At 31.4% G+C, this 18406-nt stretch overlaps 2 protein-coding genes across 3 annotated transcripts; one reads left to right on the top strand and one right to left on the bottom strand.

The window, feature by feature from the left end:
• Positions 1–8005: 8005 nt before the first annotated feature.
• On the top strand, positions 8006–8825 carry LOC122311620. The gene has a single exon (XM_043126232.1). It carries the CDS (start codon positions 8345–8347, stop codon positions 8552–8554), a length of 210 nt encoding a protein of 69 aa, XP_042982166.1. The 5' UTR covers positions 8006–8344; the 3' UTR covers positions 8555–8825.
• A 3421-nt stretch (positions 8826–12246) lies between these two features.
• Positions 12247–15052, bottom strand: LOC122311486. 2 transcript variants are annotated; one of them, XR_006242800.1, is made up of 3 exons: positions 14161–15052; positions 13056–13139; positions 12247–12662 (listed from the first exon to the last, which is right to left on the bottom strand). XR_006242800.1 is itself a non-coding variant. In XM_043126059.1 (2 exons), exons 1-2 carry the CDS (start codon positions 14555–14557, stop codon positions 12646–12648), a joined length of 414 nt encoding a protein of 137 aa, XP_042981993.1. In that variant the 5' UTR covers positions 14558–15041; the 3' UTR covers positions 12247–12645. The 2 variants fall into 2 exon arrangements, 1 of the variants encoding a protein (XP_042981993.1); XM_043126059.1 differs by lacking the exon at positions 13056–13139 and having other exon boundaries at positions 14161–15041.
• Positions 15053–18406: the final 3354 nt, after the last annotated feature.

The following is an 18406-nucleotide window of genomic DNA, read 5'->3' as shown; positions in this document are numbered from 1 at the left end:
CATGAAAGAACCTAGATTCGTTGAGAAACTCGTTTCAAGAACTTAGATTATATGAAAATCTAAACTTGTTAAAAAACCTGTCTCAAGAATTTAGATTACAAAAGAAAAATACTACAAAGGTTGTGATTTACTTTTGATAAGTTCAATCAAGAACAAGAGGAGATAAATTTAACTCATAATGAATAAAATTCAATAATTTTCATAAATTTTCACATATCTCTAAAATGAGACAACAATAAGTATTTAAACTAAACCTTCACAAAACTCTAGGCTAAAATAAAACCAACCTTTTCTAAAAATACCCTTGATAAATAGTGCAGCAGTACAATTTGTGAATAGTACCGCGTTACAGTAACTTAATATCTTAAAATCTTAATTCAACAAAATAAAATATACGTGGGCTAAGCGTCATCTCCAGAAAAATCCAAAGACACCCTACCTTCTTTTGCCAAAAAAATCTATCTATCATATTTTGTTTCACGAAAAGCATGTTGCACATTTGCATTAATCAAAAAGACAGGCTCTATTTTCAAACCTCTATTGATGCGACGTCAAATAACAATTAATATTATGATTAATTTTTAATCATTTAGGTTTGTTTATATACAAAATTTAGATAAGATAAAATGAGATATTTTAAATAATAATAAAAATTTTAAGTTAAGATGAGATAAAATAATTTGTAAAAAAATGTATATTTGAATAGTGCGATGAAATGAGATATTTTTTTATTTTTAGAATTTAAAAAATGTGTGGGTCCTACTATTTAATAAGGATAGCCAAATTGTCTATTGTTTATGCACTGTTCACGTCTGATTATAATGTTTATGTACTGTTCATATCATATTTTCACTATTTATGTATTGTTCATTATTGCTTATTTAAGAAAATATTTTTAAAATTTATAAATGAAATATAATGTGTTTGGATATGAAAAACTAGTGTACGGTATAGATAAGATGAAAACATCCGATCTATGTTGGCCATCCAATTTGCTTAAGTCTTTTTGTTTTGAATTTTAGTTTTTTGGAGAGTTTCAATTATATTTGATTTTTAATAAGCATTTAAATCGATCAGTCTATATTTTTTAAACGAGGAGACTGATTCTTTAAACGTTAGGCTTTTCTCGAAGTATTGCTGGAATTTGATCTTTGGCATTTGCTTAGGATTAAAAATCTTTAATTGTATGCAGCAGACCATAGAGTATTTTTTCAAGGTCGATTATTATTATTATTTAAAATTTATAATAACTTCAAGTTTTATGGGGTTCGGTGTGAACCTCCTGATAATAAAAAAAGAATCTGTGAGTTAAGGAAAAAGGCTCCCCCTTTTACTACAGAGGATCGGGTATGGTGCGTATTTACTTTAGAAACAATTCAGAACCGATCGGATGCCCTTTCCCACTTTACACCAGTTAATAGAATCTCACCGTATAGGAGATCATTTATGTATTTTATAGTTTAGGCTAGTTTTCTCTTTTTCTCTGTCCTCTCCGCAATCTCTCATTTCTCATCTCCCCTCTTCTTTCTCGTATTCCATCTTTCCCTTTGTCTTTGACCTCCCCGTGCCATCCCCTTCTCCTTTCTCCTCTCATCTCTTCTTTTCCCTTTTGCCCTTTAGTAAAACTATATTTGTGCCGTTTTAAGCTAAAATATGCATAGAAAATTTTGGGTTGTTATTGATTTAATTTATGGTTTTTATTTCACTTTAAACTTGCTATGGCTATTAATGTGTAATTCATGTGGTTGTGCTCATATGCATGCGAATGCTTTTTGAGGAGTGCTTTTACCTCAAAGAAATGTCAGGCGAATGAAGGTGTAGGTCCATTTTTAAATCATACCCAAGTTTCTAAATATGTTTTTCAATTCAGGTTAAGCATTGTGATGTCTATGGCTATTATTATTGACATTCTGCAGGTTTAGTCATGTTTAGAAGAGTATAGCCTTGTTCTATATCTCTCTCAGCATTCATATAATGTGTGGATGGGGTTCACATCTATAGACTTTCAGATATCCCACATAGGCATGCACACAACCTTTTAGGCTGTTTCTTTTGTTGCAATGGCAGACTTTTTTGTTTCAAATTTATGGGGTTCAAATCTAAGTAACTCATCAGCATAGGCTACAACGTCTCTCTCGACGACCTTGAGGGCTCTGACGATCTGATGATTATAGATGAGGGGAGCAACAATGGGAGGTCAAGGAGGCGTTTTGAAAGAGATTGTTCTTCAAAGGAGATAGAAAGCATATTTGAGAGTTTGAGAGAGAGAGAGAGAGAGAGAGAAGGGGGAGTGAAGTGACCGGGTGGGGGGAGGAACAAAGAGGGAGAGGGAAAGTGATTTTATATTTTTCACACAATCAGCTGCATCGAATGTAATCTCCAGTTTACTACACCATACATGAGACCTCCTTATTCGCTAGTGTAAAAGGGAGAATCACACCCGACCGACAGGTAGCGTTTCCCATTAACTTTTGTTATTCATGTTTTCTTTAATTGACCTTTGGCTTGGCCAGAATTGAAGGATAGTTAAAAAGGCGGTGCTACACACACCGCTGGGGCTCCCGCAAGTTGTTTAAAATTTTTTATTTTTTTCATATTTATTTACATATATTTTTTTAATACATTTAAATATTTTTAAAAAAATAAAAAAAAAATCACAATATTATTAAAAAACTCTTACTTAATCATTAAGTTAAAAAAAATAATAAAAAAACAAATAAAACATAGCGGTAGAATCTATTGGTAGAAACTAGCTGTAAGACTAATATTTTCCTAGTTAAAATTTAGATAATTTGTGTAAAAACAACTTTATATTGGATTGGGAACCTCTAAAATAATTTAAATTTTAGTTATAATATTTGATCAAATATTATTAACTACAGTTGTTTCATCAAATATTAAAATATTCGTTTATCATTACAAACAAATAAATTAAATTAATTAAAATATAATTAACATTTAACATTTAATAATACTTTTTTAACATTAATTTAATTAGAATACAATTATTATTAATATTTAATTAATAGAACTACACAATGTGATAAAAATATATTAAATAAAAAAATTATTTAATTAATAATATTTTATTATTATATAAAAAGTAAATAAATAATATAATATAATAATTAAATTTAAATAAAATAAATAAATATAAATTGATCTGATATTAACTAAAATTTGAATATGCATTTGGACAATCTACCTAGAATGCTCTTAGATCTTCCAGGTGGCTACGTACATCAATGGCTTTGTCTTATTCTGTGTCCTTAATTATGAGAAATGGTTTATTTGACTATCCATAGGTGGAAGTGGAAGTAGTATTACTATTACAAGTAAAACATCATATGTAGAATTACTGAATTAGGCCCTATAATTTTCCTTACTGAATTAGGCCCCAGAGAAGCACGCGCGAGAAGCAGGTTGTCGTGCAGAGCATATTCCTCTACTCATTCAATTGTAGACCCCACGTGGCAGATGTGAATCCGACCTGTCAAACACATTCGGTTTTTTTAAATAATAAAATAAAAGTAATATTATATAATTATGAAAAAATAATACTAAATATAAATCTCAAAATAAATAAATTTTATACAATTTTTTTTTATAAAAAAGTGAGTCCCACTAAAAATATTATTTTTACACTTTTTTAAGTGGAATAAATTTTTTTACAAAAATTTACTTGAAGCTTGTCTATTTAAGATGTGTATAAATTATTTTTTATTTTGAAATATACCTCATTAAAAATATGTTTTGTTTTAGACTAATATTAGATAAAATTCTCAAATAGATAAATCTCATATAAATTTTTTATAAAAAAAAATGAATCGTACTAATAAAAAATAATATTTTTACACCTTTTAAAGATGTGATCTATTTTTTTTATAAAAAGTTGCATAATGCTTATCTATTTAGGACTTAAATAAATTATTTCTAATTTTTATATGAATTATAAACTTATCTATTTAAAAAAATATAGGAAGTTATACGTCTTAAAATTATAAATTTAGCTGATTTATCTAGTGAGTTGAGTTGAAATAAATTGAAATGAAAGTTAGAAGTTGAATAAAATATTATTAAAATATTATTATTTTAATATCTAAAAAAATTAAATTATTTATTATATTTTATGTTTGAAGTTAACAAAATTATAATAATTAAATAAAATAAATTGAGATAAATTGAAGTGAATTGATAAACTAAAGGCAGCCTTACATAAAAAAATAATAGCTCGTGCCGGTGACGACCGCTCATTCTCGATTGAAAGTTGAAACTATTACGTACGTACATGAGTAACTAAAGAAGAATTGGATTAGAAAAAAAAAACCTAAAGAAGAATTGGGCAGCATAGAAGTAAAGGAAGCTGCTTTCTACGCGCTAATCCTACTACTTTTTTTCTCTTTTCCATGTATCATGCAATGATATAGCACTGAAAAGTTAAAAAAATACAAAAAAAATGGAAAAAGAAAAGAACGCGATGGGGTTCCTTGTGGCGTGGCTGATTAATTTGAGGAAAAAAACCTAACTTCGGCTTTGGCTTCGCGTATCGTATGGACAATCATGGGTGTTTGATTGTTCGATTTTTGTAGCGCCGTGGGGTCATATAATCATTCCTCCTTATCAACAAGATAATCACTTGGCCGAAAAAGAAGTAAGTGTTGCTGCGTGGGATCCATATATATATATATATATATATATGAGTTCATGTCATGCTCTTTTCAAAGTACGGAAATGTTTTTGTTTTTCTCTCTCAAATGGAGCATATGCAAAGCATGCTTCGTAAAATAGAAATTCTCCAGACGGTGCATCACTGGTTTTATTTTGTTTTATTTTATTTTATTTTAAAGTTTTTTTAAATCACTTTAAAGATTTAAAAAAATATATATACAAACTCATACTTCCTTAACAATTAAGTAAAAAAAAAAAAGACCCAAATCAATAGAAATTATTGGTAGAAATCTTCGGTGACCTTATCATTTTCCAAGTAAAAATTTTAGTGATTTATCATTTTTACATTTCTATTTAAATTAAAATATTAATTAGTCTAATCCATGATGTTAATGATCCACTGATCTAATATTGTGCGTGATGTTTTGTTTAGTAGTTAGAAAATTTTATTCCAAGCATTATATGACATTCCAAGTTCTGAATTTGTTTTGCTTTATATAATTATGTTCATCTTCATCAACAATATGTCATTGTCAAGTGTTGTTCACGTTATATATAAGCAAGTTCTTTTTAATAATTATTTGTACTCGTTTAGAATGACAAATTTGATTTAAGCATTTTGTAAAAGAAAAAAAAGTGAACCACACACTAAAAAAGTATACAAAATTACTTTTATTACCATTTTAGAACGGGCTTACGTTAAAGTTGTGCATGAACCTAACATTTTTTTTTTTTTTTTTAAGTTAAATGAATGTAGGGATCGAGTTCTCATAATTCATTTTCGATTCATGCAACACGCGCGTTTGACAAAAAGAAAAAAAATATATCTAAAACAAATTAAACTAATATAACTCAAGGTATTAATTTTAGAATAAATATTCTCTTCAAATAGTCCACATATTCTACACCACATACCTTAACGTGGCAAAACGGATTCACGAATGAAATATAAAAACACTCAAATCGGCCCCAAATCCTCCCCTCGTTCATGTGTTTTCTCTGCTCTTCTCTCTATAAGAGCATTGGCAATGGTCTAGTCAAATGCCAATATAAGTCCAAACTTTAGCTAAATGACAGAAAAAGCTTTCACATTGGACTAGTCAAAAGTCTAAAACTCAACACTTGAACTACAGTAAATTAATGGGACTCTCCATTGTTGGAGAGTTACTATTCAATCTCTATCTAATTATTTTATTATTTTCATTAACTTTTTCCTCTCTTTATCATATTGAAATAAATCATATAAGTACTACATTGAAATAAATTACCACATTTTATGTTTTAATAAAATTATTAATTAATATATGAGGTGTATTTGTAAAAAAAAAATCAAATATTATTAAAATATATAATATTATATTATTATTGAACTTATTTAACTAAAAATTGATATTATGGCCAAAATATGAAATTATAACTAAATTTTAAATTTGGTAATAGTTAGGCCATTTTCAATGCTCTAAACCCACAAATTAATCTCTAATCTATCTTCATCTCCTCAGCTCGAAAGACTCCTCTCCTCTACTCGTGCTTCATCTCCTCGTGCACAAAGTCATCCACTGAAACACTGGCTTTTCTCTCCTTGTTGTGCTCCCCTTTCACTTCCTCTCATGTTACTCTCTCTCTCTCTCTCTCTCTCTCTCTCTCTTCTCTCTATGATTCTAGGGCAAAGCCATGCGTGCTCCTATCTCTTTCGCTTCCTCTCGTGCTCCTATATCCCTCTTTACTCCATATCTTTGTCTCTTTGTGAATCAAGGGCAAACACAGACATTTATGGGCCATGGGTTTGTGACTTTGTTTGGAAACTAGCACACGGAATAATGTTAAAGTATTATTGCGTCCAAATCTGCAAAAGAGAAACCGTGTTCCAGATCTGCAGAAGAGAGCCTGTCCCTTCACCTCCCTCTATACCCAAACAAAAACCATAATACAAAACTTAAAGAGGAAAAAAAGATCTCAAAGGTTACATGAGAATTTGAAGAACTGTGCGGAGGAAATGGTAGGGCGCCCAAAGAATTTTCACACGAAGAGGAAGAAGAAGCTGAGACTTCAGCAATATGTAAGAATGCAAGTAGGGATAGAAGAAGAGCAAGAAGATGCTGAGAAGGGGAGAGATCGCAAGGGAGGTGGGAAATTTTCGAAATGGGCTACTATATGCACATTTCATCAAGTTAAAAAAAAAAAAAAAAAAAAAAAAAACCACGTCAATGTCAATGGTGTGTTGTGTTAGGATGAACGGTAGTTAATGAGTAGATCAATTACCTATTTTTTAAGACATGGGTTACTGCTGAAAATTGAAGACGTGTCTGGTGGTGTCCACAAATCTAGAAAACTGATGGATTATTTTAAGAATTTTGTTATATACAAACACAGTTGTTTATTAATCTGTATACTAATACTGATTCATTCATACTTAAAATTTAAATTAACACTGTTTTCAATAAAATTTACTTTTTGATCAATCACATCATATTGATGTACAAATTAGTACACAATTGTGTTTGTAATTATATTTTTCCTTATTTTATATAATAGAGGAGGTGAAAATGACTTTTTTATTACAAAAATTATATATATAGTTATTTTTATGTATTTTTATATATTTTATTAATATGATTAATTATATTTTTTTTAATAAAAAATATTTATTTTAATCAATTATATTAATAAAATATATAAAAAAAATACACGAAAATATCGATAGGTAATAGAATTCTTTCCATTATTTTAGGTAAAGAAAAGATAGCTGGGCTGACATTTGCATCCCTTCAACAAATCTGAGGGTGGAATTTATCCAATCCCTTCATTGCGAAGCGGTCAAGGTAAATGGGTTGGGAAGCAATCAACAGGAAAGTAGAGTCCATACATTTGGGTTTGAGAAATAATTTGTATAAATTTTAAATAGAAAAATCTCTTATAAACTCTCATAAAAAATATACCTCACTTTAAAAAAATATAAAAAATTACGTTTTTATTAGTAAGCTTTACTTTTTTATAAATGACTTGTATAGTATTTATCTATTTAAGATTTGTATTTAACATTATTCTTTGGATTTATAATGTCAGTAATATTAGATACAATTATGAGTTATACAAGTGTCGTGCATTTATTTTAAAAAAGAATAAAATTTATCATTAAAAAACTTAATTTTTTCATATAAATCTTATATTTACTCTTTTTTTTTTAAAATGTGCAATACACCGGCCACTATATACCTACAAATATCATTTATCAAAAGTATAAAAACACATCTTATGTGAATGGTCTAATCTAATTCCTTACGCATTTAATTAGCTTCCACAATACATATTCTGTACAAAGGTACTGCAATCACAACGTACTTTTTGTTGAAAGAAGGAATGGGAAAGAAGGCATGGCCAAGACGTTATTCCCCCAGCTTTGATGTGCCAAATTAGCTAGCAGTACTACTGGATCTATTATCCAAGTCGTCATGACCAACGCTGCCCCACAAACATGACTCTTTTTATCTACTTTCCTTTCCTCCAAAGTCTCAACTTTCTCTCCCAACCCTAGCTTTCCTTGTATAAACTCCACTCAAAAAACTCCAATTCCTTCAGTACTGATCATCTCGATCGATCTATCTCTTTGTCTCATTAATTAAGCGCCACTAACCAAGGCACACAGTTTAAGATATCATCAAAGTTAGCTCGAAGGATGTCGGACTGGGGTCCAGTGTTTGTGGCTACGGTGCTGTTTGTGCTGTTAACTCCGGGTATGCTTTTCCAAGTGCCTGGGAGCCATGGCTGCGTCGAGTTTGGCAACTTTCAGACCAGTGGTGCATCCATACTGATCCACTCCCTCCTCTACTTTGCTCTCATTGGCATCTTTTTGCTGGTCATTAAGGTTCACTTGTACATTTATTAATACCCCCAACCAACGATAATGCCGCGGTGTTAATCGCTAGCAGCTTGTTACATGCATAAGCTAAGTCATGTGTTAATTCTTGCTAGCTAGTAATAATATTGAGAAGGGTTCTTGATTTGAATCCTCGAATCATGTGTCTACGTACGTATTTTGTAATATTATAACATGATTAATTTGTGTAGTTAGCTTCCTTGTATTATCGATATTCCGTGACGACTTGTGCTCAAGTTGAATCTAAAATCTGCAAATCCAAATTCCATTGAATCCAAAATTGTGTCTGCGCGCAAAGCATTTTATGTCAACCGGATTTCATGCACGTGTTGTTTAGAGAATGCATAGGGAATCTTCCAACTTGACAAAGTATAGCTTTCGATTAAAGGGTAACTTAAGACTGCAAGATTGGGACGTATATACATTTATTCTTTGGCATGCTTAATTTACTTGTTTTCATTCATATGTACACCAAATAGCATTGCTTGCTTGGAAAACCTTTTGAATGTCGAAGATTGTAATGACGATGATTTAGGAATATTGTGTTTTATCTCGTTTCCATAATGCCTGAGTGAGAAATGAGCATTGTATGTACATACAATGCCTTTCATGTTGAGCAGCTGTTGTTGCTGGCCGGCCTTCAGCAACATGATCTACGTGGGTGGCTTTATTGACACGGAATGCGCCTTATCTGTTGTTGATTGGCTTAGCTTATGAATGGATTAAATGGTCTTTTTCCAATTTGACTCGTGGCTAGGCTGATAGCCAGCTCAAAAAAGCATGACCACACAGAATATATGGACATGCAAACATTGTTAAAATAATGCATAAAAGTATGTATTCTCATAAAAACAAATATTATTATACGAATTATATTAGAACGTAAGAATGTATCCCATCTCCCCAATTGACATACTTTTTAATAGTTGAAGAAAATGTAATTTTTCAACCGCTAACATAACTGATGTGGAAGATTTTCATATCATCGGACCATCGGTGTGTTAAAAATGAGGTTTACTATATAGATTATTTTTAGTTAAAATGATATGTTGTAAGTACATGATAAGTACTTCAGATCAGTTGTACGTGCCCAAGGCAGTTCATGTTCCAACTGTCGGGGATGTTTGGAAATAGTTTTGATTTTATCTTATCTCATCTCATCCAATCTCATTTCCTTTTTAAACATCACTTAAATAAAAATATCTTCAAACTAATCATTATAACTTTTCCAAACTTTCAAACAAAAAGAGTAATGATATACATCACACCATCATCCGACTTGCATCTTACTATATATGATGTGGCGCATTTATCATCATTTGATGATAAAGAAGCATGCAATAAATGATCATTCAATTATAGTAAATGTGTCACATCTTACTTAGCGGAATGCAAATAGGATGATAGTATGGTATACGTATAGAATTTTCCTTTAACTATATAATATTTTTTATTCAACATTTTCTCTTTCATTTCCCAAATTTCAAACTATCTCGTTACTATTTACAAATCATCTCATTACTATTTACAAAATTCTCATATCATCTCATTCCCTAAGCATCTCCTAAGACTTCGTTTAGATATCGTTTTCAACCTATTTTATCTCATCTTATTTTCTTCCCAAAAATCATTCAAGCATAAACATTTTTCAATACCAAATATTTAAATTTTTTTATCTAATCATTACAATTTTTTTAAACTTTTTTAAAAAAAAAAAAAACATTTTTAAATTCTAAAACAAAAATAATATTAAAAAATTACACCTGACAATATTTTAATTTTATAATATTTTTATTCAAATTTTTATCTATTCTTTTTTAAAACTCAATGAAACATTCTAACTTAAAACATTTTATTAATATTCATTATTCACAAATAATTCCACTATTTTTTCCAAACAACTTCACTATTATTCACATATATACCGTCTCATCTCAGCATTCAAATTAATGATGTACGCATGCATTTGCCGCATTGCTATGTCTTCCCATCTATAACAGGTCAATTTACCCGTCCATGCCTTATACCAATCAGAATTGTAATTCTTAGACCCAAGCTGGTCCCTATGATATTGAATTTTGAGTACTTTAAATTCTGAGTACTTTTTATCTCAATCAAGTGTCTTAAAAGTGCTATTTTGCTATGTCTTCCCATCTATAACAGGTCAATTTACCCGTCCATGCCTTATCCCAATCAGACTTGTAATTCTTAGACCCAAGCTGGTCTCTATGATATTGAATTTTGAATACTTTAAATTCTGAGTACTTTTTATCCCAATCAAGTGTCTTTATTTTGCAACCAATCACCAATGAGCAAATGCACTAAAATCTTCTATCTTTTTCTCGCAATGACAGTGAATTCCATTCGGAATAAAAAGAGAGTCCATTCAATCCAAAAAAAACAAAAAAACAAAAACAAAACAGTCGAAATCACTCGGTATAACAAGGAACACAACCTACACCAACAAGGCGGACGTGCACGGTGGGGCGCAGAGCCCATCGCTAAATTCAAATCTTGAATTGGAAAGAAATAAATCCTACTAAAGCCGACAAGGAAGATGTGCTTGATGGACCGAGAGCCCATTACTAAATTAAAATACACATCCAAGGCCGAGGCCCATCACCCCTTCCTGTCGTACGTACTTCTTTCTTTAGTAATATTATCCTGCCGATAAAAAGTACGTATCTATAATATTTGAAAAATATCAAGTTATAAATTTTTTTTAAAACTCTATATTAAATTAAATATATTTATTTTAAATTAATTTTTTAATAAAATAACATGTTTGTAATAGTTAATTATTAAATAAAAAATAATACTAGATACAGTTTAATATATACAAATTCTACACTCTTTTTTAAAAATAATAAAGTCTGCTATTAAAAGATAATTTTTTATGTAAATTAAATATTTACTTTTTTTTTAAAGAAAATGAGCAGAACTTATAATTGTAAATATTATTTTTTTAATATAATTTTTTTAAAAAACTATTCAAGAATTTTAGCTGCATCACACCTGGCCGGCACTAATTAGGTTGCAAAATAATAATAAAAAAATAGTAACATACCGTCTGAATTTACCCCTCATTTTGATGACTTATATATTTAAAAATAATAATTGTTTTACTTAATGATTAAAGAAGTAGATTTTAATATATTAATATTTTTTTTTTAATTTTTTTAAATATTTAAATATGTTAAATAAAAAAAAAATTATGTTAGGCTGCCTCCAGCAATGACTCATAATAATAATAGGAAGAAAGCCCCCAAAAGCGGAAAAGAGACAAACTGGCCACCAACCTGATCATTACTTATGGGAAAGAGTTCTATTCCACCCACTCTTATCTGACTGGGGGACAGATAAGCAAAGCTTCTGATTGAGAATCAGAGCTCTTTGGCAGCAAAGCTTACGTTCTCATCCCCCCGAATTCACAACCAACCAACCAACCAACCTTATCGTTGATTCAAGCCTGTCTTTTAACATTATTATCTATTTTTCTCATGCTTTGTTATTAATACTTGCCGCAACAGCCACTCTGCAATAACTGCACAGCCAACTCCCCAGCAAACAAAAATTATGGTCCAATAAGGGAACTAAATAACCCACAGACGAGAAAAATAGTTTGGACATGATTGACAAGAAAAATAAGTAAATAATATGTTCAAAAACTCTATTCTTGTCAGGATTTGGAACACTGTTACTTTCAGAAAATAAACAAGCAAACATGAGTGACCATTATGATGCGGAATAGTTACAATTGTGTATATATATCCATTATCCAAGAAAGAAGATTAACCCGTAGTAAAATGAAATATAATTGAAGAAAGAAACTGGGAATAGCTCCTGCTACTTCCTTCTTACAACTAGGAATTCAGTAGGCAGTGGTACATGAAAATCTTTGACAATTCTCTATATCTATTACTATCCACATATCTAGTAATAGATAAGTCAACAATTATCCACAATACCTGCATCAATAAGAAGCTCAGTGTTCTAATTGTCCCTATGGTTGCTAGAAGGAGCATTATACTCAGGAACATCGCCGCTGCCCAGATCCTTCCCGACATAATTCAATCTTCTCTCATAACCATCTTTTCTCTTCACAAAAATTTCCATGCTGCAGCAATGAGAAGCCATAGAAGAAAAAAAAAAAATCAAACAGAAATCTTCCAAAACAAATTTTTTTGGTAAAAGCCTACTTATTCATCAAGCAGGCAGCTCCACACGCACACCACTTTTCCTTAATTTTTAATGGGAGAAGCGGAGGGTGCCTAACGCACCTAACCCAAGTCAGTCCATGCATGTATACGAATATTTTTACACTTCTGTCATTCTCAAGTTAGGAATGAAGAGCAAAGAGTGTATAGAGAAACAGATAACGAGCAGATGAGCAGATGAGGAAAACCAGATCTAGTCCATGGAGAGAAGCAACATAGCTGTTTACTCATTAAAACAATGTGCAACGCAATGTCCCACAACTAATCATGTTTATGTATTCCTAAATACTCACCCAATGTAGAACTTGACGTTCCCGATCAGCATCATAGTACAAGGAAACACTCTCAGGTATTGTACGTGCCTCATAGCCATAGGTCTTCAAGGTTGGGAAAATAATATAATCAACAATTAGAGATCACCAATCATGCAGTTTTTGCCTTCGTGCAATTTCATTTATAATTTTTTCAATATACTAATGTCTGCTAAATGCCTTTTGAATTAACAACTATGCCCGCACAATAAAACACCATCACAAGCAGAAATACAATGGGGGAAAAGAGACAGTTGCTCAGCCTTTTGGCCTTAGAATGTATAACGAAGACGTTGATGTCCCAATCATCAACAAGTAAGCGATAATAAAACACTTAGATGTCCTGATCATTTATCTGGGGATCTGGAATAACATAATCAAGCACGCTAGCATGCATTAATACTTATCATCAACTATTATCATGCTCTATACAACAGCTAAAAGCACCAACAAATATGAGGATGAGAATTAAAAAGATACTCCATTCTACAGAGTTGTTAACTACAAACATAATGTATCACACATCACTGACAAAATAAGACGTTCTAAATTCTTGGTAATCAATCTAATCATGAACCAATCTCCGATAAGTTTCTTGACTCTTCCTTCTTCCTCTCCTTTTTCACCTTCTCCTTCGCTTTTTTAAAAAATCACAGCAGTTCCATATCCAAGAAGAAGGAACTGTGCAGAATTTGCTTGATAAGATATACATATAGCAGAAAAATATTTAGAATGGGGTTGATGAAGCTGGGCCGATTGACAACTATGGTAACTTTTTGACCTATGAATGGGAAAGAACAAAGTAAACAGCACCCCAAAGTGTCATATAATTCTGTCATATAATCCTAGGACTTCAAAATCCTAGGACTTCAAAAGCCATTGGGAAAGCAGCAGAATAAGAAATTAAAAAATTAGAGCTTGACTATGAACAAGCAGGATGAAAGAAAAACCAATTCCTAGCAACATTAGCAAGAAACAAACGCATTGAATTCAATCATAAAGACAGAAGAAACAAATCGGCCAAAACAAACATTAATTCAGACGAACTCAACACATAAAAACCCTTGAAATTGATAATATCTCTTACCAGGAACGTCCTTCCGCGGCGTGGGCGGCGCCGTGGCGTAACAGAGAAGGGAGCGGCCAAGCATCGAGACGGTCGAGACGATTCCAGCCACGTACAATACCATGACCAGCCCGAGAACCCATGGCATCAATATGAAGCCAATGAAGAAAGTGACCGATCCGCAGAGCATCAGGGCCAGAGAAATCCCCAGCAGCAGCGAAGCGAACCCCGCTGGCGAGATCTGCACCGCCGAAGAAGGCCGCCGGGAGGCTGACGAAGAAGATGTTGTCATCGCCGCCGGCGGAGAATTTTCGGAGAACGGAATCGGAGACGGTGGGGATCGGAGGATGTTGAGGACCAGAGCGGAGAGCTCGTAGAAGATCCTAGATTGCTCGTCTTGATGCTGCCTTCTCATCATTCTTTTCCCAGAAAATTCGAGATTTTACGTCAAAACCTTACAGACCAAACCCAAACGACAAAAAAATTATAAGAGAAAGAGGATTCTTTATAAACTTTAAAACCAAAAAAAAGCTTTCTTTTTATTTTTTGTCCAGAAAACGAGGCAACTGGATAGACTCAAACTTTATCTACAGCGGTTCTGTTGATTGAAGAGGCTTTAAGTTAACTACATGTGGAGAGTTGTTACGGGCAGCGATTTGTTTGTTTCCCAGGAAGTTCTTCCTATGAAATCAAGAAGAAAAAAACCGAGAGAGAGAGAGAGAGAGAAGGACGCGGCGGTGGTATTCTGATTGCACAGCTCCGCGATTTTTATTTTCGCTTTATCTTACGCTTTTTCAAATTCAAAGTGTCTCTTATTAGTTTGGATAGAGAGAAAATTTTCAGATATATGTGAAGAGAATGTGCGTGCGTGCGTGCTCGCTAGCGCCAAGAGGGTTGAGATGGAGGTGCTCTCTGTGTGGATGGGAGATGAGGCGCGCACGTAATCATGGAGCGTGTAACACGCGATTCATGATTGGGCGTGGGTGTAAACTGTGTTGATTTGGTAAGACCATCTGTCGTGGTACCCTTATCTTCAACGTAATTAGTGTCAGCCTTCATTTGTAAGCGCGTGGTGTGTTTTTTGAAGTAAGCGCGCGCACGTGGTGGTGTGTTGACGTTAATTATCCGATCCAAATAAATACATTTGTACGAGTCGGGCTGTATAAATTTGAACGCGAATGTTTGGATGAGGTATTCTCAGAATCAAAGTCTCAAAATCGTATTCCGGGGAGGTGTAGGAGTAGAGATGAAAACAAACATGAGGTATTCTCAGAATCAAAGTCTCAAAATCGTATTCCGGGGAGGTGAAGGAGTAGAGATGAAAATTTTAAGTTTGAGATATGAGTTTAAAATATTAGTTTTAGTAATATTATTGTATTGAAATTTAAAAAAATTATATTAAAATTTGAAAAAGTTGAATTATTTATTATATTTTGTATAAAAATTTGGAAAATATGTAATAATGATATTAAAATTTTGAGTTTGAGATGAGAATTTTTAATTACCAATCCTGCCAGACTATCTGTTTGATTTACGTACTAAATACAAAGCCTCCTATATCAAGTTATTTAATAATGAGTCGTTATAGTAAATGGTATCACGTTACACCGCTACGCTTATAAATAGTATAATTTTAAATCTAAATTGAAATAATAAACACATAATATGGTTTTTGCAAATGTTTAATGTTGTCCTGTCCATGAAACTCGCACGTGAGATAGTAGATGCAATAAATTAAAATAATTTCGCGCGCATGGTGCATGCCCTGACTGACTATTTTAACAAAACTAGGTTAAGTTAAATAAGAGTGGAGTTGGGATCGTCTAAGAGAATAATTAAGTAATAACTATAGACAGCGAGGGCAAGGTGCTTGATGAAATTCCTGATCATGCCGTACGTGAGAGTGCTAAGAGTCATCTTATGTACTGATATTAGTTATAGAGCATATTAATTATAACAATAAAAAGATGTATTCGATCGTTTATTTGGTAGACCATGCGACATTATACATGATAATTATTAATACAAGAAAAATGCTTATTTGATTAATATATATATATAAATATATATAAGATTGAGAATGGCTACTGCATGATGAACTTGTGATTTGATCTCCTGCCCCAATCTGATTCTCAGGTTAGCCTTATGTGAAAGGTCCGATGATTTTCTGTAGTTTTCTTTAATTTTCAATTATATCGTGTGGCAGATTATAACTTCAAAGTAGTCAACCAAATGATCAGTCAGGTTGCACAAAATGTTAACGCAGAGATTGTTTGGAAATAATCTCATTTAAAAATTTTCAATTTCATTTCATCCCATCTTATCTTTTTTCTAAATATAATTTAAATACAAAATTTTTAAATTAATAATTACAATTTTTCAAACTAATCATAACAACTTTCTGGCCAAACTTTCAAATATAAAATAAAAAATAATTTAATTTTTTCAAATCCACAAACAAAAATAATATTATAAAACTTTCTAACAATATTTTAACTTTATAATATTTTTTATTCAATTTTTTTTTTCTGATCTCATTTCCCAAAACCTAAAAAATATTCAGTTCAAACTATCTCATAACTATTTATAAACTATCTTACTACTATATACAAAATTCTTATCTCATTTCACTCCCTGAAAGAGCCCTAATTTTCATTTTTATTTTTTTTCCAGATTTGAATTGGATCAAACATGCAATATAATTAAAGAATAATACTACATACAGCCATATAGTACGTAAATGCCGTATAATCATTTTAAAAAATAGTAAGAGTTCACTATTAAAAAATTAATTTTTTTTTTCATGTGTGTGCCGTATTTACTTACTTTTTTAAAGAGGTTGCACATTATTATGTATTTCAAGATTGTATGTTGCATAGTGTTGAACCCAAGGTTTCAAACTTTGTGTAATTATATATCTACACATGAATTTTGATAATAACAAATGAATTCAAAGAATAAAGAAGTATCAAGCTCAAGTTGTCTACATAATGGAGTCAAGCACATCAAGGAAACAAGCATGAGCAAGAAGGGAACAAGTTCACATTAAAGTTATAGAGTAATGTTGTAAATCTCTTAAAAATTCGAAATTAGGATTAATGCTCAAAATTAATATTTTATCATAAAGCATTAAAATACATTTTCCACATGTGCATGAATATTTTTGAAAATTAAATTTGAAAATTTTGAAAGCTGATTGATTGTCATATTTTACATGTGCATGTCTTGATTAAAAGGTTGAACTTTGAAAATATTAAAGATGATTGGTTGTCATCTTTCACATGTGCATGTTTTATTTGAATATTTTCAAAAGTGATTGATGCTTTTTTAGACTTATACAAAAGGTAGATGATTTTGTTTGAAAAATTTGAAAAGTAAAATGTGCTCCTTTTGTCATATAAAAAAAGTAAAATATTAGGTTTGAATTTTTTGAAAAGGAAAGTGTGCTCCTTTTGTCATATGCAAAAAGTAAAAGATTAGGTTTGAATTTTTTGAAAATGAAAGTGTGCTCCTTTTGTCATATGCCAAAAGTAAAAGATTAGGTTTGATTTTTTTGAAAAAGTGAATGATGTTGTCTTTGACATGTGAATTTTTTTAAATTTGAATATGAAGTCTCATATGCCTATAAATAGATCATTTGAGAGTTTCACATTCACAACACTAAGAGCATACAACATTTATTCAAAACTTTTATTCTCTATTCTCTAAGCATTGAGTCTTAATCCTTGTTCATTTTGAGAGATATAGTTTGGGCTGTATTGTTCTTATTTCACTCATTGAGGAGTGTTTTCTGATAACCTATCCACTATCAGCTCTTGTATCAGAAAAATGGTGTGTATAACCCTTGTGCGTGTAAAAAGTATTCTACACGGGGAATAGTTGAATCACCACGTGTAAGGTGATTGCAAGTGTAGAGGGTGTTATACACATATCCTTTGTAGCGGTGTTGTTCAAAGGTGTGATAGGTTTCTATCTCCACCTGAAAGAGGTTGAATAGTGAATTTAGGAATCCTCAAGGGGTAGCTTGAGGCGAGGACGTAGGCAGTGGGGCCGAACCTCGTTAACATACTGAGTTTGTTTCTCTCTTACTCTTACTCTTTATATTTATTGTTATTTCATATTTTGTTTATATTTTATATTATATATTTGATTTATAATTGTTATTTTTTTAATACAACTCAATTCATCCTTCCTCTTATGTTAGTCATCTAGGCAACATATAGTACTTGACAATTAAAAGACAATAAAAAAGAGAGAGGCGGCTGTC

Source organism: Carya illinoinensis, chromosome 5 (genome assembly GCF_018687715.1).
Source record: "Carya illinoinensis cultivar Pawnee chromosome 5, C.illinoinensisPawnee_v1, whole genome shotgun sequence".
NCBI lineage: Eukaryota > Viridiplantae > Streptophyta > Magnoliopsida > Fagales > Juglandaceae > Carya > Carya illinoinensis.
The sequence above is the reverse complement of the archived record's forward strand: the minus strand, read 5'-3'. Positions and strand labels throughout refer to the sequence as shown.

What these genes read in the sequence shown, in the direction of transcription:
- LOC122311620 (XM_043126232.1), top strand. Translation starts at nt 8,345, where the DNA reads ATGTCGGACTGGGGTCCAGTGTTTGTGGCTACGGTGCTGTTTGTGCTG.
- LOC122311486 (XM_043126059.1), bottom strand. Translation starts at nt 14,557, where the DNA reads ATGATGAGAAGGCAGCATCAAGACGAGCAATCTAGGATCTTCTACGAG.